This window comes from Streptopelia decaocto (genome assembly GCF_964273445.1).
Source record: "Streptopelia decaocto genome assembly, chromosome: 17".
NCBI classification, from domain to species: Eukaryota; Metazoa; Chordata; class Aves; order Columbiformes; family Columbidae; genus Streptopelia; species Streptopelia decaocto.
The window spans coordinates 3,463,162-3,489,578 of NC_138672.1; the positions used below are offsets into that span (position 1 = coordinate 3,463,162).

Genomic DNA, 26,417 nt, shown 5'->3' on the forward strand with positions numbered 1-26,417 from the left:
ACCAGCTCAGGTTGCTCAGAGCCCCGTCCAGCCTGGCCTGGGATGTCTCCAGGGATGGTTCATCCACCACCTCTCTGGCCAACCTGGGCCAGGCTCTCACCACCCTCAGGGGCAAAAAAACTCTTCCTCATGTCTATCCTGAACCTCACCCCTTGTCCTATCGTAACAGACCCTGCTAAAAAGTCTTCGAACCATTTTGTTTTGCTTTTCAAACACTAGTGTAATTTGATAGTGATGACATTTTCTGCTCAGCTCCTGAACAACTACTTCTGGGGACCAGCCAAATGCAGAGGGTGATGTGGTTCTGGTTCCAAATAACACGGATTTCGTCAGCGCTCCCAGGGCAGTCTGGCAAGGAGGCTCTTGTTTGGTGGGTTCTGTAGGGAAGGAGGGTTGGACACGTGCTTTTAGTGACTCAGATCTCTTCCCTCCCGCGGTGCCTGTGCTGCCCTGCTAGCCCACCTGGCAGAAAAACGCATCCGCCATCCACCCACCAGCTGTCCTGTGCCCTTTGCCCACTTTCGAACCACCAGCTCTTAGAGAGCAGAGTCACGCTCCTCCCGACTTTCTGGCAGAGAAATAACAAGTAGTGTCTAGTTCGAGGGGTATTTTTCATGCAGGCAGGATTTGAGGGTTTGTATTTCTCAGGGAAATGGCATCTTTAAATCAAGTAAAAAATATTTGCAGACTTGACATGAATTGCTTTTGCTAAAAACCAAAACACATTAAAAGTCAGAATACTTCATTTTCAAATTTGACAAATGATACAAACAATCCCAAATGATACTTTGTGTTTCTCTCTTCCTCCCCCACACCCTAAAGTAAAAATACTTGAAACATTTTGCTGACCCTGAAATTCCCCTCTCTTCCTTACAAATCTTGTTTGCTACTGAGCTAAAACCCTTCTTAGCTTGTCCATACGCAAGAGACCATGGCGTGGGATGTGTGACCCCAGACATCTCCAGAAAAATGCTTTGGGCTCCTGGCTGCTGCTCTCCACACCCTCTGATACCAGGTACAAAATTCCGGGATGCCCATTTCTAAGAAGGAAAGCAGTGTCTCTGTCTCTCCTTTGTGATGTTAATGGAGCGAGACTCAAGGTATGACCTACTTTCCAGCCACAACGAAGCACAGGATGGTTTTAACTCCTCTGTGCTCAGTTTTCCCAGTGTGAGCTCAATAAAATGTTTTGGACGTGTGCGTTTTCCTGCCAGCTGTCACCGCTTATTGCGGATGAGCCTCTTTGTCTACTCTGTGGTGTGGTATGTTCACATCTCTCCTGTGTAGAAGCAACGAGGACTTATTTGAGCAATTGCCTCATAGCTAGAATATCGTCCTTCATCCTGAGCAGAAGCCAAGCCCTCAGCTCTCTGTAAAACCGCATTTATTTTGTTGCAGTGTCGCACGCTGCATGTCTTGCTGTAGCAGGAGTGTGTGTCTGCAGATGCTCCTCTCCCTGACTTGTCCCTGGAGCCCGGCTCAGGAATTAGAGTCAGGAAAGTAGGTTGCAGGTGGTTTGTGGGGAAGGAATCCTGCTCTCATTTTGCTGTGTCTCCTCCTAGAACTCGGGAGCATTTCTGCCATGTAAAGAGGATGAGAGAGTTCAGTTCATGTCCAGGCAGCTTGCTCTGTGCTGGGGGCTGGTGGAAGGTTTAGTGCTGGTTATAAAAGGCTCAGAAATGTACATGTTTGGTGTGAGACCAAGGGATTAATTTGCTGTTTGTGCCTCTGAAGCAGAGCAACCCCTTATAATTGAATATTGCTATTAGTGTATTTTATTTTGCCCTCTGTTCTCTTCATGTTATAGCTAAAGAGAGGTCTATTCTTCACCACAGTGAAGGCTGTTTTGATGGATACGTTCAGTTTTGGGATGAACATGTTTATCTCGGCAAGGGGATCAGCCTGAATTGCTCTGAGTAAGCTGATGTTAGGGAAAAGGTTGGGACCTGATACACAGCGTTGTAGATGTGCTTTGAAGAGAAGGAGTAGGCTTAGGTGCAATATGCAGATACCAACTTTGGTGGTTAGACTTGGTGTTTGTCATCTGAAGGAGAGGCAGGGAGCTGGCAAGTTGGGGCTTTTCATGTGGGAGGGACCAGGCACAGCTGGTGGGGAAGTCACTGATGTAGTGATGGAGCCAACAGATGAACCTCGTAGTGCCATAAATTAAACGGTGCAATTAGCATGCCAGATCCACTTATCAGCTCAGACCTGGCATCAGCTGTGTGTCTTTGGTAGTCAAGATAAAGCTCACACACCGTGAAATCAAACTGAGTGAAAAGGGGCATCTTTCCAACAGCTCCACTCACGTGCAGGTTTGTGCTGTGGCTGGGAGAACCAGGAGCAGCAGGACCGATGGCTGTTTTGCTGTGGTCCAAACATGAACCAGGCTTGCTGCGCTGAGCAGAGCGGCTGCCAGTGTCCGAGGGGCTCCCGGCACCCCTTGGCTGGTTGCCTCTGCTGACCTGCCTTTGGGTCCTGGGCAATGAAATCATTCAGACCACACCACCAGCTTTTACTGACCCATCTCTTCAGCGTGTGCTCTGCAGCTAAGGAAATGAAAAACACCCATTTTGATTTGGGGTGCCTCTCAGCAGAGAGATGCCCACTCTCAGCACTTGCTGCATCCTTTTACAGTCTTTAGTGTATGCAGCTGGTGTGGTTTCTCCCTGTAGGTCTTGCTCGTTGGCTTCAAGCGCTGCCAAGACTTTGTTGGTACATGGCAGGAAAGGCAGGCAAGTGATGCCCAGTTGCCACAAGTTACCAGAGACCTTGGTGCCTCCTTCTCCACGGTGCTGCCTATTTGCTGTTGATGCTTTGCTGGTCCTTGGCGGTCAGTGCCACAGGGCACCTAGATTTCTTACTGCGATGCCTCCAATAATACTCTATTTCTTGTTTTCCTTCCCTAAACCAGCATAACCTGGTGCCTTCCTCCTGCAGCTCCTCCACCTGCTGCCCCGGTGACTCCATCAGATCTTACCTTGCACAGGTGGAATCACAGAATCATTGTGGTTGGAAGAGACCCTCAAGATCATCAAGTCCAGCCAGGTCAGGGACCTTCTCCACTCCTGAGCAGTGGAGGAGGATTTGTAAGGAGTGGGTGGGCGAGGGTCACAGCACAGGTAGAGACGATGGTCAGCTCATGGACCACCCCTAGATAGGGGAGACATCTTCAAACTAGTCAGCCAATACTTATGAAGATATTTATTTTTCCCATTGGTTTCTATTTCCTGGGGGTCACTGGGGCTTGTTAAAGGTTGGCAGCCTGTGCCCAAAGACTCTGGGAATGGGGTGATTTACTGGAGTTATCTAGATTTTGAGGTTGATGTTCCCAAGGTGTCTGCGCTTGGCAGGGTTGAATCTGTGGGTAAGAAGCGATGGTTACTGTCTCTTTTCATAAGACAGCTGCTGTACTGCTGGCTAGTTTTATCTTTTATTGAGGAAAGCTATCTGGTGGGTATTTAGCCTCTCTCCTAATCCCTCTGAAGAGATTGATTCGGTTCTTAGGAACGGGTGCTTGGGATAAAGTCTTTGAAAAAATTGCTGCTTCCACTGACTTTCTAGGACTAGAGTTTATAATAAATAGAAAAGCTACATTAAAATTGCCTGCAATTCATGCAACTTCTCCTCTGGCTGAACCTGCCCTGGCACCTGCGCTGTCCAGTAACGAGATCCCCTTGCAAGTGTTAATCGTTCCTGGTGATTAATCCCGCTGCTTTTTGCCGTGACTGCGTGTTATCGGCTCGCAAGCAGACGCGCTGAAGCTGCTGGACTCGCAGCCAGTCCCGGTTCCCTCCTGCACGTCTCCATTGTGATTTATAGACAGTGATGCCAGGAGATGATGGAAAACGCGATCCATCACCTGCGGATACGTGTGTGCCAAGTGTGGCCTCGCCGGCTGCTCTTTGAGGCTGGACCCACGTTGTGGCTGCTCCCACGAGTGCAGACACCTATAGAAACACTGAATTTGTGCTCGTCTATTCTTGGCTCTTGCTTGGGGTGTCTCCTGTATTTCTGTTTCTTCTCTTACTGCCTTGGGGGAGAAGCAAAAGCACCTCTGTCACCTGCTCCCTGAGAGACCATCTGGAAAAGGTTCAATAAATCCACTAAAAGGCCATTAAGGAGCAATGACAAGGTGGGGAGGATCCTGAGGAGCGGAGTTAGCTTTTCCCTGCTCTAGTCCCTGGGTTTAGAGATCTGGGCTAAGTTTGAAGGAGTTCTGAGGCATTTTCCTTGGTCAGGGTTTCATCATCATGGAGTTCTGAAAAATGCAGCGTCGTACATCTTGCTGAACCGGCACACAGAAATCGTGAGCTCCGAGGTACTTTAAGAAACAGATTGCTAATTATTTATGTTAGCATAACGTTCAGAAAGGAACTTTCCCTTCGTTCTTTGCTTTCTTTTATACCCAAAGGAATAAGCTAGTTTTATAATTTATTCCAGGCTTTGCCAGAACACGAGTTATCAAGCATTTATCACAAATTTGGCCTCTGTCTCTGCGAACAGATGTCAGTCAGAGCTTGGTAGTGGAGGTGGTGATACAGAAAGCAGCATTGAATCAAGTTATCATGAAAGTGGGGAAGAAGTGTAGCCGTCCTGAGCACGGCTGGGCTGGCAGGACACGTGCCCAGGTCCCCAGTGCCATGGGAGCATGGGGGGTTTGATGGTCGGCCATCCTGCTCGCAAGAGGACTTTATTTTATTGCACTTAAACACTTGAAGTGCTATCAAATACAACATCCTAAAGCTACCAGATCTCCATGTTACAATCCGTTAAGATGCAAAAAGGGCTGCAGATCAATTCGTTTATTCTTCTTGGTGAGGTTATCTCCTAAAAATCTTCTCTTTTGCTATTTTTTCAGCTTTCACGGCTTTTCCAGCACCGGTTCGCCCATCACCTCTGTTTTGTTCTGGGCTGTTGGCTGTGCAGCTGGGGATGCTTCGTGCTTGTCAGACAGCTCCTTTGATCTCTCTATTTCTCTTATTTCTAATGATAATTCCCACCTTGTTCTGGCCTAACCCACAGCGGCTTCTGCAAGTTTTCAGCTGGAGTTGGGGGAAAAGTAGAACAGAATAATGGTACCTAGGCAAAGGTTATCTAGGGGATCACAGCACTAATGATGTGGGAATTAATGAATGATGGGGTGTTTGGCTGGGGGAAGGGCTGCCGTGGTTTGAGCAGACTGTTGGTAGCATTGAGCCTGTTACGAAGACAGGACTGGAACAAAGATCTCCAGCCACTGGACCATTTACCGGCACCATAGATCTAATTGGTGGGGTCCCCCATTTCCTTCTATTTTGTCTTTGAATTTGGAAACAAAGCGACGAGCATATCAAGCATCTCTCGTCTCAGCTTGTACCAGAAACCAGAGCTCTGCCTGATGACAGCACAAATCCATCTTAGCTCACTGGAGACTAATTGTGCTGTTAGTAGCAACATCCAATGTGGATGTTTGAGATTATCTTTTGACTTGAAGCGTGCGCTGCTCCCAGGCTGCCGAGGTTCATAAGTGAGCTATTAAGTTGTGAGGATGGAGAGAAGGAATGCAATCATTGCCATGGGTGCAAAAGATTAAATTAGAAGTCTCTGACTGCGATGGTTCTTAGTTTAAATTGTCTCCTGTTGCTTATGTTCAAACTGCTGATGTAATGTGAATTTTCTGGTCCTAAAAAATGTCGGAACAGGTGTCTCAGATATAGATACTCTGCTCCTCAGGTCCTGGCTTGTGCTGCCTCTCTTGCCATCCAACACCTCAGCATGTTTTTTTCCTGATCTCCAGCACCTCCTGCTGATGGAGTCTGGCCCTTTCCGCACAGCGATGCTGCTCCTGCTCCTCCCTAAGCCAGGCTTGGCAGCACTCAAGGACAGGGCTTATATCTGAGTGTGGCTATGCCCTGAACACTCCCTACACAACTGTGTCGCCCGCAGCTAAGTTTGCCAGACATCCTGCATAATACATATTACACAGTAAAACTATATGTTTCATTTGAAATACTCTCTTTTTGTAGTATTTTTTTTTATGGCAGCCTGTTACCAGGCACTGAGAAAAAGGCCCCTGGGCAGGTGGAGGTAAATCACGGGTGCACACTGTGGGCGCTCAGCATCTCTGTGCGCCAGCGTGGGACACTTGCTGTGTCCGGGTGTTTAATCCCCAGGGATTCAGTGCCCAGGTCTGGCAGCCTCCTCCCAGCTCTGGAATCCCAGGTTTCAGCTGGGTTTGCAAGCCCCTTTTGGGGAAGGGTTGGCAAAGTGTCAGGTTGTGGGTGGATGTTGGGTCAGTCGTTGTGGGTAACAAGCGCTGAGATCTTCTCTGGTGGGCACCAAGTGTCTGGGGGCTTGCAGACCCCATTGGTGGGCTGGGTGCTCAGCTGTTTCCACCTTGGTAAATCAACCTGGGGACAAACCTGGTAAAAACTCACAGCAATTGCTTAAAATCACTTTAAATGGTGCTATCGAGGAGGAGCTGAGAAGAGGGTTTTTGATCAGTACTGACTGCATTGTGTTAGAAAAGCCCTGTCTCAAATAAATAACATTTCAGTTGAAGCATCGTAGGAAGTGCTGCAGTAACTCATGAACAGGGGTTTGCTCTGCTCTCTGTGTGCCTTGCAGGCTCTTCACTTAAGGAGTTTGCATCATTGTGGCTTGTGGACACTGTGACAATAGCTTTTTCTTTTGCTGGAACACTAAAGGCATTTCATTTCCTCTGTATGCACCTGAATTTTTAAGAATCATTTGGTTTGAGGGCTCTATTCCTTATCAGGGTAACTGCAGGGTATCAGAGGAAGTATGTGCACCCACTCACTGGATATTCTCCTCCAATAAGATACTCTGAACAAAAGTTAATTTTGCACATACAGACTAAACTGTTTACCTAGAAACTCCTTCAGCTATTAGGAAACACCAGGCACCAGTATGTGAATTATTTCTGCCGGAGAAGCTCCGGCAGATGATTTCTAGCATAAGTGAGGGGTTTATTTCCCTCTTACTGTACCCTGAGAAAGTGATATATGCTTTCCTGTAAGCACAGGGTGCTGCTCTTCAGTGGCCAGACCCAGCCCTGTTCGCTATGTATAAATAGCCCCATAAACAGGCAGATATTTCAGATTTTCTTGTAAGCTAAGCAAGGCTCAGCAGCTCTGGAGGAGCATCTGAATAGACGATTTTCAGTGGATGCAATTTCTAATACAATCACAGGTACAAAGTTTAAAGCAGTTTGAACATTTGCTGTTTTTACACAAGACTTGTCCATGGTTTGGATACAGGAATTTGCATTTATTCTCATCTTTTGCACCTCTCTTTGCTTTTACAATTAGGATTTTAGCAACTGCTGGGACCGATTTTGACCTGCGGACCCTGCGAGCCGTCCGGGTGTTACGACCTCTGAAGCTCGTGTCGGGAATCCCAAGTGAGTGTCACGATCATGTCACCTTCAGCGGAGCTCTATGGCTTTTGGGGTGTCACACGTTCTTTCTGAGCAACATTTTCTCCCTCTGCTTCATCACGGTCTGTGGCTCCTGCCCTTGTGAGGTTCTGATTTTGTGTCTCCCCATTTTGGGTACAGCCTGCTAATTTCGCCACTACCTTCCCAAATTTTGCAGGTGAGCAGGAGGGGTTGGGGTTCAGCAGAGCTTTTAGGGCTGAATGGATTCTCTGGGGTGTGAAGACCCAAATTTGCAACTTTCAGGCTCCCAACCCCAAGTGTGGATCTTCTAACAGCTTTTACCAGCTGAGCATCCTGCACTGGGGATTTTACCCCTTGGATAAGGTGAAATAATGAAGGGAAGGAGCAGGTAGGACTTGGTGCTGCCTGCACGATGGGCAGCTTGATATATTAATATTTTAGATGCTAATGCGAAGGGTCTGAATGCTCCGGTAAGGAGCTACATCACACCTTGCTGAGGCCCTGGAACCATCAATATCCCCACACTGTTGCTTACAGCCTTGTTTTTAGCCATTCTGTGAAAGCTGAGCATGCTGAGGTTTTTTCCTCCTGTACAACCTAGAGCTGCACTCATACACAAGCATGGTGTGTGCTTTTCTTCTACACCCTTAAGTATTTTTCCTCTCCAACAGATCTTCAGCCTTTATTTTTATGCATGTACCGGATTGACCTTCGTAGTGCTGTGCAAGGTGGTGAGACAATGATGAGCATTCTCCATACGTCAGGAGAGGTCACCAAGGTGTCTTTCAGCAGCTGCTTATCAATTAATTTTTTTGTTGTTATGTGCAACTGGACAATGTTATCTGACATTTCCATCTCTCCAGCCTTATCTCCCTTGGTTTAATTGAAAATGAGTGTTGCTGCCAGTGGAAAAGCTGTGGATGGGTCGCCCTGGAGACAGGGGTTTGTTTCTGCAGAAATGGGGTGTGGAAGACACGGCAGCATCGTAGCTTTTTTGTGCCTTATGGAGGGGAGGCAGCTCCTGCAGGGCTCAGTGCATCCTGCCCTGGGACAGCGGGCACCGCAGCAGCGCCCAGCTCTGCTCCCGCATCCACGGAGCTGCCTTAAGGACCTGGCCCAGCTCCAGGATGAGTTTTAAGACTCCACCGGCTTCAGGAAAAGTCATTTTTTTGGTCTCCTAAGCTGGAGAGAGCTTTGAATCTGTGATTTCAACAAAAGGAGTCAGAAAAAGATAAATCTCCTGGTTGTCTCTCTCACATCTTGAGTATATTATGGCTGTAGCATCTTCTTTATTGCACCCTGGGAAAAGCAGCATTGCTCGATATTGCCAATCCTTAGAACCTCCTCTCTCCTACCTCACCCCAAGCCCTTGTTCTCCTTCCCTCGCCATTTACGTGTTTTTCTTTGTCCCCACAGGCTTGCAGGTTGTCCTCAAGTCCATCATGAAGGCGATGGTGCCCTTGCTTCAGATCGGGCTGCTCCTCTTCTTCGCCATTGTGATGTTTGCCATCATCGGGCTGGAGTTCTACATGGGCAAGTTTCACAAAACCTGCTTCTCTAACGAGACAGGTGAGTGTCGAGCTTCACTCCCACCCCAACATATCATCTTGATGCTTCCAGCCCCCTCAGTTTGATCGGGATGCTTTCTATCCTGCTCTTATGTTGCTTTTCCTTTTCCTTGTCTATGTTGTTTGCATTTTTTCCCCTTTTTACCCACCTACATTAAGAGTTAACAAGCTTTTGTGCTCAGTCCACACAAGAGTGAGATGAAGGTTCGGAGGGCCACCTCTCATGGGATTATTTTTTTCATAGCAGAAATGCAGAACCACATTCCTGTTGTTCCAGCTTGTTGAAGGGAGGGGGGTTTTGTTGTTATCTTTTTGATTCCTTGGTGTCCGTTTACATTTTCATCGGTTTTAGCTCTATAAACAGCTGCTGAACACTGACTTTCCTTGCAGGGTTTCTGGAGCAAGTTGCATGGGTATGAGAACATCAGGGTGAAACAGTGAGGGTGGGAAGACTGGGAGTGACCAAAAAAAAGGGGGGGACACAATAGATGGAAGGCAAGAAGCCCTTTGATGGACAAAGGATTAAAGTGCCCTTCGAAGAGAGCAGGGCAAGGGAAATTGGGTAAATGTGTCTGCATGGGGATGAATGATTAACCCCAGAGATGGAGGTGGAGAGGAGTGATGCCCAGAGACCCTCGCTGGGACCCGCTGCTGTGTCAAAGCCACCTGCTTGTCCACAGCTCAGAACTTATCCCAAATTTAAAAAAACAAGCAAAAAAACCCAGAACCCACCCATTTTTTAGTGTAATTTTAAAATATTCCTTTACAGCAGTGCTAATATATGTTGGTTATCTGGGCTATCCACAGACAAAAATGTTGGTTTTGTCTGCAAAAATTGCAACTTAAAGTACAATTGACCGTCTTTAAAAACACAGTCTTGTATTTTCAGTGATTATCACTAACAGGTTGTAATATCGATTTATTTGTATGCATTCAAATGATAATAAACCAGCATCCCAGCCAAATCTCTGGGCATCCTTCACAGCGCTTTCTAACAACAACATGGAAACAGTTCATTATATTCAGTTCACACAGAGCTTTGCAAAATCACGGTGAATTTTTTTGCTTATGTTCCTATGTAACATTAGAAAACCAGAATACAACTTGTAAAGGACAGTCAGGTGTTAGAGGTGGCTTGTGAGCGGAGCACAACGATTCTTGGCGAAAAAGGAGGAGTTTTTGGACTGGATTTGTAGGGGAGGAAGATCTTTTTGTGTGGGGGTGTGTTCATGGCGAGCAGGACAGGTCACAGCCCCCTGCGCTGCCCCAGCAATTACAGAGGAACAGTGACAGTGACAATACGGGTGCGCAGGGAGCACAAGTGCTCTTGGTGGGGTGGCGGGGAGAAAGCAATTACCAACAGGTTTGTGTTTTCTAGGAGCACTTTCAGCTCTGTTAAATTGCAGCCTCAGAATGAGATGGGTGATTTTTCTCTTTGCGTCCTTCATTTGCAGGGAGCAGCCGCAGGATGAGCTCTGAGGATCTTGCTACCCTCTTTCCCCCAAAATAAGACAGGGTCTTATACAATTTTTGCTTCAAAAGGTGCTTCCTTTTTTACATGTATAGTGGCCTGGACACTATTCAAATGGACCGTTTTTTTAATGAACTGTAACTAGGGCTTATTTTTGGAGTAGGGCTTATATTTTGAGCATCCTGAAAAATCATGCTAGGGCTTATTTTTTGGGGTAGTGTCTTATATTTGGGGAAACAGGGCAATGCGCTGACTTTAGCCATTGGGCTAAAGAGAAGAAAGATTAAAATATATGTGTATATATATATATATATATATATTTTTTTTTTTTTCCCCCCCCTCTTCTCAGAAACTAGTTAACTTAAAGGGGAAAAGACAGCCCAAATGTGTTTGCATTCTCTGCAGACAAGGCTCTGACATCAGTGATGACTGAGAGATGGCTCTGCCAGGCTCGGGGACAGAGAACAGATTTTAGTCACGTGTAATGTCGTGTGTAGGTGACTCTCGCTTGCTGGGCGGCCCCCAGCTGGGAATCGGGAGCGCGGCCGAATAACCAGTGTGCACGTTGTGTATCTCTGCATCGCAGCACCTGGTATCTCGGTGGGGGGACACGGCGTGGCCGGGCTCATCCCCCCGAATCCCCTCGCTGGGCAGTGTGGGAAAGCGCCTGCGTTTACAGGCACCCGTCTCTGCTTTTCTCAAGGGCTGATGAACTGGTTGTCGGATGAATTACAGGGATCGATTCCCCCTGCTCGGCGGGAAATGGGGCGATGGTGTTTCTGGAAAGGCAGAGAGTGGTGAGGTTTCCTGGCGCTGCGGTCCCTTGTGAGTGGAGCAGCAAGAGCATCCCGCAAAACCATCAGCCGAGCTTTTTAAAGCCTAAGTGCTCATCGTCTCCAAAGAGGTGCATTAATAAGGCCGGCACAGATACCGCGGGCTCCAAAGGCTGGCTTAGGGGTGGAAATGTGAACCTTGTTAAAGAGACGCCTCTACCAGAGGGTTGTATGTTAGAGGATGATGCCCCAAATGCCCCAAATTGAGCAAACTCTTGAGATTTTTCCTGGAATCAGGAGCTGTACGAGAGGTACCAGCTGTTACTTCAGGACATCAAGGAGGGAACCAAGTAGAGGTGTCAAATGCAAACATTGCTCAAGCCCTGGGTAGGACAGTAATAAACTGCAATCAAGAGGGATATTGGGGACCAAAATATGGCAAAAGGGTCATTCAAGGCCTCTGCCACTCAGCCTGTTCTAAGCCAGTGAAAACTTTATTTGAATGAAAAATGGGTAAAAATGACTGGCAGTGCATGTTCCAGCAGATGCCTGACTTGTTTTCCTCACCCCACAACCTCCTGTTGTGCTGAGACATGATGATTTTGAAGCAGCTGAGCCAGCCCAAGTGCTCCAGGGTAGGAGGGCATCACGTTTGATTCCCAGTTTCCCTTGAGACTCTGCTTTTCTCTGTCATCTCCAGCCATGGGATAGGGGCACCAGTTCTGGTTTATTTTACAGAAAGCAAAAAAAAAAAAAAAAAAAAAAAAGAAAAAGAAGAAAACAAACCCCCATAGTCCTACTTAGTAGACATGCATTGTATTTTCAAGAGTATTACCTGGCAACAAAAGGCCAGAGATAAAACTGGATTCTCTTTCAAGGCACACTCTCAAACGGTCTGTGAGAGCCAGATTCAGTGTTTTCTTTTAGTAGGCTTGTCTTAGTAAGCCCTTGTGAAAGCCTGTGGTGACCCATATGGGAGCTGGAGAGAGATGCCCTGTATTAAGGTGTTGAGCCAACAGGAAAACACGTCACACAAACACACATAAATATATATATCCTGGAGCCATAGTGACAATTTTGTTTTCCTCCTGCAGACTTTGCTCTATGGAATGATTATTCCTAATTACTGTTAGTGCTGATCTTGTTTTCCCCCTGGTGAATCTGATTTTGTGCAGTTTGCTGCTCCGTTACCGTAACGTGTCACTTTTAAAACCCTTTAATATTCCCCAAATTGCATCTCTGTGTAAACAGGAATATTACTTGCTCTATTTATTTACTTTGAAAACCCAGCACTTCAGTTTTCCAAACTGCTCTCTGTTGGTGCTCACAGCATCTCTGGGGGGCTGCAATGCTCCAGACTTCACAGCTGACTCTGGAAGACGCTGACCACCCTTCTGGCCAGCCCTTGTGGTCCTTAGTGGTGACAGACCCTTCCTCCTTTGACTTCTTTGAGAAACCACATCCCTGCTGCACACAAGGTTGCCAGCTGGACGCTTTCCCTGCCACGCGTACCTGCGCTCCATAGCTTTGCCCTTTTGAGCAAAAATAGGAGGTTTACAGAGGAGCTGGAGCTCTTAGGCCACTCGCAGGCTGTGGTGGTGGCACCAACTTCTGCTGAAGCCAAGGGATCCTCGTGCAGCTGTGGTCTCACATCTGTATCTGGGCAATTTTGGGCTGTCCACAAGCAGGTCTTGCTTAAGCCACTGGTGTAAATTTGCCCTTTTGCTTTAATGTTATAGTGCCAGTAGTTAGCCCTTAGCTATGCTCTGTGAGGGTCTGCTGTTGGCTCATGCGTTTGGAGTGTGCACCGTCCCTAAGGTCTTACTTTTAACATGCTGGGTTTTTTTGTGCTGTTTGTCATATATGACATGGCTGAACACTTGGACAAACTTTAAATTATAGGCACTGCAGGGATAGCTTTGCTCCACCCTGCCACTAAACCATCTCTTACAACATATATAAATGATTACATGGGTGTAATGACTTTTACATGCCCGTAGCAGCACGAGGAAGCCTGAACTGGAGCAGACGTCCCTGCAGCGGTGCAGGGAGGATGCAGCAGCACCAGCTGCTCAAATGGCTTCAGTCGGTGACTTTTTCCCGGTTGTTGTTCTCTGCAGGTGACGAGGTGGGAGATTTTCCGTGCGGAGAGGAGCCCCCTGCCCGGCAGTGCGAGAGCGGGACCACCTGCAGGGAGTACTGGCAAGGGCCCAACTACGGCATCACCAACTTCGACAATATCCTCTTCGCTGTGCTCACCGTCTTCCAGTGCATCACCATGGAGGGATGGACCGACATCCTCTACAATGTGAGTCTGATGGGGCATCTCCTGAGATGCTGTTACACAATGTGTTAGTTCTTTTTCTCTCCAGAACAATCATTTCCAAACAATAAGTAATTTTGTTTGTGCGTTTTCCCCTTGTTGATTAGCACCTCACCCTGCTTTTTAGGAGGATTGTTCCTGTTTTCTTGAGGGTTGTTCTGCAGGTCCTGGAAAAGCCTTTGAACCACTGCTGTGGCCTGTGGTGGTTTGAGGCTGCAGATTTGCTTACCTGTAACATGATGTCCTGTGTCAAGTGTGGTGTTAGCATCTGTAAGAATTGGTATGTGTCCCTCCAAGGTGCTGGTGTGCTCGGCTGTAGGATGGCTGGATGTGTAGGAGAAAGTTCTCACAACGTCTCATAGAAAATGACTTACTAAACTGTACAATATAGGGTGGCAAAACCAGTGAACCAGTAATATTTTGTACCTAGAGATTTCCTCTCCTGACAAGGTCTGTCCTTCCTGACCAGACTTATAGTCTACATCAATGAACAGCACCAGCTGGATGTGAGCACTGAGATCCAGTGCTGTTTTTGGAAACTCCAATACAATTTTACAAAGCCCTGTTGGTCACCTTCATGCTTGGCATGACTCCATTGGCTGTAGAGAAGATACACCAGGCTGAATTTCCTCACCAGGGTCTTTGCTGGCTGTATCTCCTGCCAGCTGGGACCAGGACTGTCACAGCCGCTCGAGGTCAGAACCTCTTCATTGGTTTTACTGTTTCAAATTTTACAAAGAGTAGGGCAACTTCACCCAGTTAGCAAGATCTGAATTGGCTCTGCTGTCTTTCAGGCAGAGCGATGCTCTCATGTGTGTCTGTAATTTATACCTACCCTTTCGAGGCATCCTGTCTTGAGATGCAAGCACTAACCCTTGTTAACCAGCTGGGAATGGAGCCCTTCAGCTGGTTTCCAGTGTCTGTACCATATTCCGTTGCAAAATGTGGCAGCTGCTCTTTGGGAGCTGTAAGGGGCCCGTGTGTCTGTTGCAGACCTGTTGTCCCCAGTTTTGTGATTTGCTTGGATCTTCACATGTTTCTGCAGTGGATGTAAAGTGTTATAACTCAGGTCTGGAGGATGGCCAAGCTGTTTTATGCTTCTATTCTCTATGGTAGTAAAGAACTTTATCAAGTAGCTGAGCACGAAGGAGAAGGGAGTCGTGTTGATAGCAATGTGTGGCTGCACCACCTTCTTCTGTCTGTTGACTGTAGAAGGAAGGATCATCTGACAGCCAAAGGAAGGACAAACTGACAGCCACACATAGATGATCTGAATTACCCCCTGGTGTTCTAGTCAGAAGTGCCAATGTGGACAAATAACTAAGGTAGGTATTAATAATGTTTCCAGACCATTTCACTGGCCAGTAGGACTGCAGAGTGTTCAGTCTGCTTCATTATAGACTCTAGACCCATGCTGGGCTCTTTCGCGGGCTTTTCTGTGAGGGTTTCTGTAGCAACAGCAAAGTATTATTAATATCAACCACAGTAAATTGCAAGGTACAAATCAGCGGTGTTTGAAGTCAATATACCTGATATATTACCTTCTCTGTTTATTGCTCAGTTCCTCCAGTTCTTCCCAGTCTCTACCTGCTTGGAACAACGTCTAGAAGAGCCCATTTCCCACACTGCTTGTCCTCCTCTTGCCCTGAAACTTCATCACACAACCAGTTACTCCCATTCTCATTCAGCAATCCTGCTCCATCCTTCTAGTGCCAATCGTTGTAAGAAAAGCCCATTAGCATCCTGGCTGGAATTGATTAATCAATATGTGGTGTATTAGATCATCTTCTCCCAAACTGCCTTTTGTACCACATGCAAAAACCAGAGCTTACTATTGGGATATTGATTTTGGGGGTTGCTTTGAAGATTATTATAGCATCATTCTTGATACCCATTAATGTAATTGGAAAGAGATGCCTGGATGAGATGCAGCGGGTATTTGTTGTACAATGTCAGACCTTGCCCGAGACCCCAGGTTAGGGTTTAATGCTTGGCGGGTTCAGGTCTCTGGCAGGTATGAGGGTCTCTGCGTGGTCTGTGTGTGGGTGGGGGGTGAGGGTGTGTGTTGTGCTACAGAACCACTTGGCAGATGCTGCTCATGTAACTATTAGAGCAGACAGCTCTGTCCCCTCTCCCTGTCCCTGCCCCATGTGCTGTGTCACCCCCTGCCCGTGCTGCTCCGCTTGCAGAGGAGCTGGCCGAGCTTTTGCAGGTTGGTAGCTGAGAAAAGCCGTGAGTGGAGAAAATCCACTCTGTGCAGCCCTTCGCTTTTTCAGAGCTTCAGTCATCTGCTCTTTTCTGGCTGCTCGGCTTTTGTCTTGGTTTCTTCTATGCCCACTCTAAGTTCGACAAAATTAAAAATGAAACAAAAGCCCAAACCACACTGGAGCAATGACGGAAAACCCAGCGTGGTGGGTGTTAGAAAGATGCAGTTGTCAGGCTGTGCAGAGGTCGCAGCAATGCAATCAGCCCATCTTCACAGCACCAGTCAACCCAGCAACTGCGCAGTAATGCTGCCCCAGTCAGTTGGGTTCTTACTGGGCCCGTACTGGGAAGAAGCTGGAAGATGTTACATCTTGCCCCCAGAACTTGAACGGTGCAGTGAGCAAGCATGTGTGAGGGTCCTTTTCCTTGGTTTTGGAAGATCAAGAAGTCAGCCAGAATATTTAGGCTCAGACAACAGCTGAATGCCAGAGGTTATTACTTGTTTAGGGAGCTTTGATTCACCACTTGGCTTTTCCACTGCTGAGGAGAATGTTTTGGTGAGGAAACTTTTGCAATGGTGGAGCTGGTTTCCCTCCTCAAGGAAACCAGCATTCCCTGATGCAGGATACTCATCAGAGCTGAGCTATGAACCTACTTTCAATGTGTTGCTTAATTAAGATTTGCAAAAGGCTGTGGGACCACAAAAGGCAAGATATGGTCTATGTAAACTGTGATTATGCATCAGTAAAAAAAGAAAAGGCTGGTGCTTTTGTTCCACTAACTAGAAAGTGGGAAAAGCTGCTGTTCCTCAGGCTTAGCAGAGCCCTCCCTCATTCCTCCGTTTGTGTGCCCGCTGTCTTGTGTTGGTGTGTTTTAGTTGGGGTAGGTTTTGTTGCCTTGCTTGTGCAGACCCTCTCCCTTCCTGCTGCTCAAGCTGACAGCCCCACATGGGGTCTGTTCTTAGGGCTGAAATCCCTTTGATGCCAGGCAGTCTAGGACTGAGACCCATTACAGGGAAGCTGAGGTTAAGACCGGCTTCCTTAATGGGCCATTCATTTCCTTCTGGAAAACGGTGATTGTTTGATTGATTGATTGATTGCTCTGCATCAATAGGGCTTTGTTATTGATTCTCTTTTCCTGCTACTCCATTTGCTGTGGGGTGTTGGGAAGGGTTGGGTGTTTAGTTTGCAGTGGTGATGGCTGTGCTCAGCCGCAGGGTGAGGCGAACTTTGCCAGTTCAGCGTTAATTTAACTCTGTCCTGAAAGCAGCTTGGAGAACAAAATGTGGGTCTGCGGTGGCATCAGGCAAGCTGAAGGGTTTGGTATAAACTGATGATCAGGACAGAGGGAGCTTGGGCTTGAGTGTGGCGGTTTGGCTCCGGTCTTTCCAAAGCAAGAGCTTTGTTGTGAAGGGTTGTTTAGTCATTTCTAAGGGATTCAGATGACTTTATAGGCGGTCCAGATGCAGCCTTCCTACAGATTGAGAGAAAAATAGCATCAAAGGCTAGACTTTGCAGCAAGTAATCCACCTTGCAAATATTCACTCCTTCTCCTGTGATAAATGGAGGAATGATGAGGGAAGGGAGAATACAAGTTCACAAATCTCAGCCCAATTTTTCCTTGCTGATCCTCTGTTTATAATTTCACAGGGTTTTATTTTAATTAGGGCCAATGAAAGCTTTCTAGCAAGATTTTATCTGGAAAGTGATTTATGCTTAAAGCAAAAAGACTGAATCATCAGTCGGGTGAAGTGCTGTAAGAATAAGCTGGGGAAAACTCCTTCCTGAATCAGCAGCACGACAGCACCAGAGCAATTGCTCCAAACGAGCTCTCCTGGGGGCTGCAGATTTGTCAGCTGTGACCTGTTTCTACTCACAAAGCTCCAAGGACCAACAGGTGATTTAGGAAAGTTGCTGTGTCCTGAGGACTGGGAAGCACCTTTTCTTCAGCAAATGAAATGCACTTACCTCTTGCGAATTCAAGGCTTCAGCATGATCTGAAACACACTGGTAGCCTTCAATGAGACAGCTTGGGCAGACCTAGCACTGCAACTGTGGAGCTCAGTGTTTTTTGTTGCATACTCAGTGGATTGGGAAGGTTTCTGAGCTCTTTGCTGTGGTTGTTACAGTTCAAACTAGCTGGTCTGTACCCCTCCGTAAGGTGTATCCACATCTCTGCAGTGAAGGTCCATTAGGAGCTTCCAGGGAGCTGAGGAATACGGCTTGTGGTCCCAGGTCTCCTGCAGAAAATCATGGGTCACACCTGGTTCATCTGAAGTTCACTGAAGGCTTGATGTTGGCTTTCAAAGAGCTGGGTTTTCACCTTTTATCTTTTCTCTACAGAAGTTCAAAGCTACATGGTGGAATTTGCTTTGCAAAATAGGGGCTCCTTGCAGGAAAGGAGAAATGTCAGAGTGTACGCTCGCTCTCTTTTGATCTTAATGGCAAGAGATTTTCATGTGTCTTCTATTTTTTGTTGTCAAATATTAATGTCCAGTGGGTATTTCAAGACTGTGGATGAGGCCTAACCTAATATGCCTCTAAGTAGGAATGAGCAGTTCAAATAAAATGTAAGTTTACCCTAAATTGGATCCCAACTAGAACTTTATCCTCACTGAATTTAGAATAGCTTATGATTCACTTGGTATTTCTCTTTGAATTTCTTGATTGCTATAAAGGTACAGAAATGGAAGGCCATAATGTAACAGTTTTATTTCCAGCCCAATGCAGAGGTGGTAGTGTTGGTGGGATGGTGAATGTGTTGGTGGGGATGAAGAGAATTTATTTGACCCAGTTGTTTGGAGACCAAAGACATATGCCTTTCTGGGGGCAATATTTACCTATAAAGTTGGAATCATTGACACTCGGTCTTCAGCAGTCAGAGCTGTGAGCGGAGGAATGGAAGGTGATGCTCCTCGGCAGGAGTTTGGGTGGGACTGTCACCAGCTGCCTGGACCACGAGTACAAAACCCTCCAGGAAGGTGCAGGAGGAGGGTGGGTGGGTGTGCAACAGAAAGCAGAAGGGAAATAACATAAAGCAGGATTCCCTCATCTTGAAGATTTGGATTAAGGTTTCTCTTGGCTCACTGTGATTCCTCCTGGGATCAAGGTCCACCATGCTTTCAGTCACCCTTAAACCTGTGAGTTAAGGCTTTTAAAGGTGACTTAAGTGGCTTTTTGCTGGCCTTTTGCTCATGATTGTGCTTTCCTGTGAGGTTATGCACTTGGCTTTCCTGATGTGTGACTGTCACACCTGCTTTGGTACAGCAGTAAATGCAATAGCAAAGTCTGTGGGACTGCGGGAAGGTGGCTTTGAAATGGCTCTTCTCTCTTAACACAGCTAACATGCTGTTGTCTGCTGTCTATTAGAAGTGACCTGAGGCCAGTCCACTAAGATACAAATCCAAAATTGTTTATAGTGATATTTATGTGTCCTGGGGCTTGGCAGTCTGTGGCATCAGTGGCTGAGGAGGTTTGTGATGGGCTCGGTCTCCTGGGATTACTCTTTGTGCATGTGTGTGAGCATCAGCTCTCGTTCTGAGTTAACGTATTGAGGAGCAAAACTGTTTAGGCAGCAAAAGTGTGAGCAGACAGGAAAAGGGGGGGAAAATGGCTGCTTTCCTTTCAGTGTGTTAACAGGAAGAATAAGCACAAGGAAAGGTTGTGTTTTGCTGCTCTGAATCACACAAGAAGTTGGTGATGTGGTTTCTTTCTTTTATGCTGCATTCTCTTTTGTGTCCAAAGGACAAGCTTTGCTCCAGTTAAATGTGGGGTGCCAGGACCCAGGACTTGGAGAGCAGCACCTGCAAAACAGAGTTAGGGACATGGTTTAGTGCTAGATCTAGGTTATGATTGGACTCGATGATCTTGAGGGTCTCTTCCAATCAAAATGATTCCATGATTGACTTATTATCTATGATTTGCATTAGCAGCTGCACAAAAGCCCCATGAAAAGAAGGACGCTCTCCCTTCACTTAGGCTTTCTGACGCTGTGAGCTGGAACGCTCTCTGGGAGCACAGCGTGTGGCCAAGGCTTCAAGATCTCCTGGGTCTTTAAAGAGGTGGCCATAGCCTTGGCAGAGATTTAATAATGCAGCACACAGTGGGAAGTGAGGAACAATAGCTGAAAATAATCAATAACTGCTTAGAGTGGTGTGAAGAAATGTGCCACCACAGCCTTGTCTGTAGCAAGGAGCCTGTTCTGCTTTCCCTTTTTCTAAGAGCATTTCAGATCCAAGAGCGCACAGCATCTGCCTCACAGCTGAGTTACACACAGAGTGTAGAATGTCCCCTGGGCCTGTCTGGGGACAGATTACCCTTGGGACCTGGTGTTGAACTTTTCTTGTCACTGCGCGTTTGCTCTTGGAAGTGCACCGAGTGGCAAGGGAGATGCCCAGGACCAGACGCTGTGTTATGGAGCCAGCAGAGCGTGTGTAACACGATGGAGACGGGAGCTGAGCTCCTCTGCTAACATGGATGTAATTGTGCGCTCTTTCTCCTGGCAGTTTCATAAAAGAGAAAAAAATCCCCTAATGTTGTTAGTGTTGAATTGCATTCACTATTGAGTTAGGATGACTTTAATCTGCTAATAAGAATCAGCCGTCTTCTACATGCGCACAGAGGTGATGGATAACTCCCTGCTTCTCACTGCTGCTGCGGGGTTGGTGCTGATTCTTGTGTTTTGGCACCATCAGTCTCTTAAAGGAAAGCTGGGCAGCCATGGTAGGAGTGGGAAGAGGCAGCCAAGAGCCTGGCAGCAGCTTTGAGTGCAGGATGGGTGCGATAGTGAATACCTGTGGGAGAAGAAAGGAAAAGATTAGACTGTGGATTGGTGTTTGTGCAGAACAGGTGCTGGAAGTCTGCACAAGGCAGGGACTGACTTAAAGATCACCGAGCCCTGGCAAGAGAAGCACAGAACAGATCAGCTGAACTATTAAGCACAAAACCATATTTGGAAGCCCTAGCTGTATCCTTGCAGTGTGTGAAACCCATCCTGACAGAGCACACGGACTGTACATTGCCCATGTCCCATTTATACCTGTTCTGAGGTCTTGGATGGGTTGATGGATAGACCTTCTGCCAGCTGGTTATAGAGGCATGAATTTCACCCTTGTTTCCTGCTGATTTTAAGCCTGTTCCATCCCATTAACTTGTAACAACACATGTTTTGCCTGAATGGCAGGGATGATTGTTATTATGTAGAAAAATTAGTTGTCTTAGGTCAATGTTTCCTCATTTAGATTATCATTATCGCTTCTGTGTGATAGTCATCTAGGTTTCAGCATCTCTCTCAAGTCTCAAAAAGAATCACCTATTGCTTGTGCCATGCTGCCAGGCAGAAACCTGGTGGCATAAGAGTAACAAAACATCTCTGCTCCCCAAAACCATCCCTAGAGCTCCGTGCCCAAACTGTCCTGAGCATCTTGCTCTTGCACAGAAGGTGGACTGGATTTCTTGTCTCCCTTTTCCCCAGAGAGAAGCCTTACAACAGGCTTTAGAGTAAAATATTTGCTACTGCTGAGACCTTGTCAGTTAATATAGACAAGGTGGTGTATAATAAATCGGTGTGTTCATCAACACGCTTGTAGTTCAGCTGAAAAATCCTTTGGAGCTCACTGAGCAAGCAGCACAAGTTTCCCCTGCTTAACTGATCGGCTCTGCTGGCCCCTGTGAGGGGAAAAACACGTGGTAAATGGAGGAATCTGTACAACGGTGCGGGATGATGAGCTGTGTGTACAACAGTCTTGTACCAGTCTCAATCCTGCCTTGGCTGCTATCTGTTTACTTATGCTTTGCTCCTGGATTTTGGAAGGTCATAAGGACTGTTTGTCAAAGGGCTGAACTCCCAGATTTTTTAGGGATGCAGTGTTACTGCATGGCAGGCTTTTGCATATTTCTGGAAGGTTTTGCAGCAATCCAAAGATATTGTAATAGAAGAAGTGGAGTATGTCTAAGGCTAAAATATCTTTGAAATGTTTAGATACCAAGATGGGTGCAATCCATGTCTCTGACTGTGCCTCCATCTGTCTGTAAGCACAGACTGTCTGACCCTGTGCCCACATGGATGTTTTCTCTAAGACTAGAAGAACCGGGACATTTCAGCCCCGATTCAGCAAGTCACTTTGTTCAGAAAAGCACTCAAGCAAATGTGTAGAGCTGAGCAAGAGCTTAAGTGCCTTGCTGAATTTTCTGCATTTTATTTAATGTCTCAGTGAAGGTTTATTCAAAATGACTGTGGGGTTGCCACCTCCAGGTTTAATAGGAGACATTTGAGATATACAGCAGGAGAGTGACATATATCATAGAAACTTAAAGAGCCCCTTCAGCAGAGGAACTACTCTCTGAAAAGAAATGAACATCTTCAAACAACAGCTTAATCATCAATGCTTGCCAAGAAGTGAAAACTCCAGCTGAAGAAATTCACTTGCAGCTTGACAACGTTATAGCATCGAGGGTACGAGCAGCTCTCTTACATGCTCAACAATTGCTTTCCTACACAGGATGAAAACGGCAGCTGCGTGCTTTCAGAATGACACCAGTCTGCTTATGCCGTGACTGCTACATCTGTGCTTGGAGTGGAGCGGAATAACAAAACACTTCTAAGAAAACCAAAAGTGAAGACCTTACTTGCTCTTGTAGTTCCTACAGCAACTCAAAATACCGGCGGCGAGGTTCTCCTGCAGAGGAGGATGGTTGTGCGTGGGCTCTGGGAGAAAGTCTTTGTTCATTAATCCACGGACCATGTAGGAACAAAGGCAGGCTGCTGTAACTGGTCTAGTACTGGTGCAACTGGCATCTTGGCTGTGGGATGAGCAGGATGCTCAGCGTGCAGGTGAAAGGCAGCTCGGGGGGTGTTGAGCTTAGGGAACCCCACAAATGGGGGGTATCAAGGCCATTTTCGGTGTTGTGTAGACAGTAGAGAGGCAGAGAACAGTCTGCTGGGGCAGGGATCCTCTGTGGTCAGTCCTACATGAGGGTATCATAAGGGTGCTACAACAAGGAGTAAGCTGAAGCTGTGCTTTGGCAGAAGGTGCCATCATTCTCCTTTGCCTTCAGGGTCAGCACTAGGGACATTTGAGCCTCTCTCCTCCTTTTTATAGAATGGGTTGGAAGGGACCTTCCCAGCTCCCCAGCGCCCCCCCTGCCATGAGCAGGGACATCTTCACCAGCTCAGGTTGCTCAGAGCCCCGTCCAGCCTGGCCTGGGATGTCTCCAGGAATGGTTCATCCACCACCTCTCTGGAAAACATGGTTTTTCTCCAACAGATAAAGTTCCCAGCACTATATAGATTTTCAGATGGGAAATTTATAATCCAGGGTTTGTTTAGTTTGGTTTGTTTGTTTGTTTTCCAGCAACATTTTCATATTCTTGTGTTAACTTGTGCCAAAATCCAGCAAATCTTTTTGCGAGTCATCTGCAGAAGGAAAATTGCCCATTAACTGTGGAAAGCAGGATAACTGCTCATGAAACAAGGTAAACTCTAGATCAAAGTCACCAGTCAGACTGAAAAGTCATGCAAGACTGAGAGAGTTCATCTGCCTGGGTTCGTAGCCATGTAAGATCTCAGGGTGCAGCCCAAGCAGCTGGAGAACTTGCATTAGTTGTTACGGTGGAAGCACCAGCTGTCATTTAGCTGGATTAAAAAACATATTTACTCATTTGTTTCCGAACAGAGAAGCGGGTAAATCTGGAGCAATTATTCTGTGCAGAGCTTGTAGTGCCGTAGCAATGGTGGTACCGGCCAGGGGTCAGCTCCTCACAGGGCTCCATCTCCATGGGAGGAACACAAGAGGACAAAGCGGATCGTTCCATTTTAGTTTTGACCAGGTGTTTCCCAACGTGGCAGGTGTAACCTGAAGCATTTGCAACTGTGTTTTAATAATGGTTAAGTCACCTCCTCATCAACACAGCAAAAACATCTCAATGTAGCTGCTTATTTTAGGGTTAGTTTGTTTATAGCACGGCCTGGGGCAGAATTCTTGCTCTTCGGCAGGTCCTCTCCCAGCGAAGATTCTTAGAATGCGGAGGAGAGTAACTCTGGGCCAGCCTCATAATTTTCTGCAGACTTAATGAATTTACACTATAGTAAATATTTTCACACTTTAATTTGGAATTTCACAGTTTCTATTCAAATTTGGAACAATTTGGCAAGGCTTGTGGTTAAGAAAAAAAAAAAAATCCCTTTTCCCTGTAGCAGACAGTCCTTTTCTATTTAAAATCTCAACATAAAACCTCATCAGACATCTTTAGATAGAACTTACAGGATCATGACCAACTGTTTTTTATCTGAAACAGGAAGACTGTAGTGATAAACTACAGTCCTGGGAAGTGGGGTTTGCATTGACAAAGGACTGTTGGACTTGGGGATTGGGCATGTTCTGAAGTTTAATGTGACTGAGCTCTCGGCTCCAGCTGGTTCTGTGAGCTGTGGATATAACTACAAGGATGTTTTCTGCTTATAATTAACTGGAGGAGAGGCTGTACCACAGGAGGTAGTCTCATTAGGAGACAAAATGAGAAGGTGGCCCAACCTAAATAGATCGATAGTCTGTGCAATCGCAATCCTCTGCTGAAGAACACACATGTGTAACAGCCTATTGCTGAAATTTTGTACAATGGAATCAAGACTTTAAATCATTTAAACAGTTTTCTGCTATTGAAAATTTCTTAGGAAACTTCTTGCCTGCAATGTTTAGAGTGAAAATCAGTGCTTGAGGTTTATAGGCTTTATTATTTCAGGAAGCATCTAGAGCTGCATTTAAGATAATGAGGAAGCCTGTGCACTATTCTTAGAACTGTCATTATCTGCAGCGACTTTGGGCATTGACCCAATATTTCTTGTGTTCAAAGTCAGACAATGATTGAGTATTGGATTGTTTCAGTGTTCTGGGAATCAGTCCATGTGATTACCTCTGTCTTGCTGACTTAGGGGCTGCAGAGCACAGGGGCTGCTGAGTGGCAGGAAAAGTTTGTTCTGCATCTGTTCACTAGACCAACAAAACCCATGTGTTGGTCTGAATGCATCCTTATTCTTGTCTAAATATCACATGGATCTATGAACAACCAAACCGAAGAGAACTCTAAATACATGTGTCTGTGTGTATACGTGTGTGTATTTTTCCCTCCTTACGACTTCAGGAGTACATTTGGGAACAGCTTTGGCCCTTCAATGCAAGACAGACCTGAAGCCTTGTTGGTTGGCTTTGCAATGTAAGAAAAAGCACCAAGAGAGCAGTGAACTTATTCTAAGTGTAACTCGTCTTACACAGGAGTCTTGTCGAGCAATGAGTGACATGCAGAGCACTCTTGCTTTCCAAGAATTTCAAACTTAAAAGCAGTGCCTGTTTTTCAGGGAGCAACCCTTCCTCAGACTCCGCACAACCCGAGCACCTCTGTGCTAACCTGGTGTGGGGCCCTGGCAGAACTCTCTTCTTGGAAAACAGAACTCTGTGTCCTCAGAGCAAAGAAACGTGAAGAAAACAGCGTGAGGCACCCGCGGTGCTGATTTGAATTGTAGAGTATCTTGGAGTTTGGCTGGATGAATTGGCTGCCTCCTTAGCATCTTGGTTTCACATTTAGGTGAAACTATTTTAATTACCTGGGTTTACTGGCTATTTGGCTTTTAGATTTATTATGAATATTGAATGCAGATAGGGAAGGTTGCTCTTTGTTGGATGGTGCTTTTGAGGCCATTGAGATAAATGGGTCTGTCTTGGTGTGGGTGACCCTGTGGCACTGTTGGGTGACCTGCTTTGGTGACCCTCATCAAGCAAAAGGATTTGCGGTTGCAAGTAGCCCATGAGATGCATTTGGGTGCCTCTGGTTATAGCTTTGATTTTTCTGGGCTCTGTTCATCATTGTGCCGTTAACTTGCCGTGTGACTTTGCAGAAGGTGCTCACGTACGTAAATTGCAGGTTCTAGATGGCTTCAGAGCCATAAGTGCCCAGAGGGGTTCACAGGGTGACCGGTTGTGTGGTTGTTGGAGGAAATTCTTCCTCCTCCATAGGTCTGACCTTCCTCATCGTGAACATGCCGTTACCGTTTTCAAGTAGGAAATGCATAGGCCAAATTTACATTCATAATTAAAGTCCACAGCTATTTAAAAATAAATTAAAGGGGAGGAGTGATTAGAAAAAAAAGATTAAAAAAGAACCGGCCAGCCTGTAATTTTTGACAGCAAAAGAGCTTCCACAGAGCCAGGCAGGCACGCTTATGAATAAAGCAGCTGAGTGAGTCCACACCAGCAGGGGAAAGAATGAATTTTTTATCAAGAAATCCTGTTAGCATATTTACGTATTGATTTATTGGTGCCGTAAGCCTTCGGATCAAGGCATAAAACATCAGCGTTTTTGCCTTTTTGGTCTCCTCAGTGCTGTAATGCTGGAGAAGGGGAGAAACAAAGGGAAGGATTTACTTCTATTTAAACTTGACTGAATTAACTTTATTAATACATTCAATGACTATATTTTAAACGTGTTCACACCCGGCTAGCAGTATCGTAGCAAAATCAAAATGCTGCCAGCTTCTAGGTTTTTACTTGCGAGTCTTCTGGTATTTGGGTTTATTTTATGCATCTGGATGCTGTCCACTGAAAGCCCAGCTCCTGGATTCATGTGCTCGAGAGAACTATAGCTCCTTTCCTCTCTTATTTGGGACTTTCAAACCCTTGTAATTG

The 26,417-nt window shown here is 46.3% G+C and overlaps 1 protein-coding gene across 1 annotated transcript in view; it reads left to right on the forward strand.

Annotated features, from left to right (window-relative positions):
* Positions 1–26,417, forward strand: part of LOC309447442 (voltage-dependent N-type calcium channel subunit alpha-1B-like) — a gene marked incomplete at both ends in the record, with an annotated part of 271,855 nt that overhangs the window by 90,313 nt on the left and 155,125 nt on the right. The window contains 3 exons of the mRNA XM_082068050.1: positions 7,314–7,405; positions 8,819–8,971; positions 13,335–13,522. Coding sequence (XP_081924176.1) covers positions 7,314–7,405; positions 8,819–8,971; positions 13,335–13,522 — 433 coding nt within the window. The remainder of the gene's footprint in view (positions 1–7,313; positions 7,406–8,818; positions 8,972–13,334; positions 13,523–26,417) is intronic.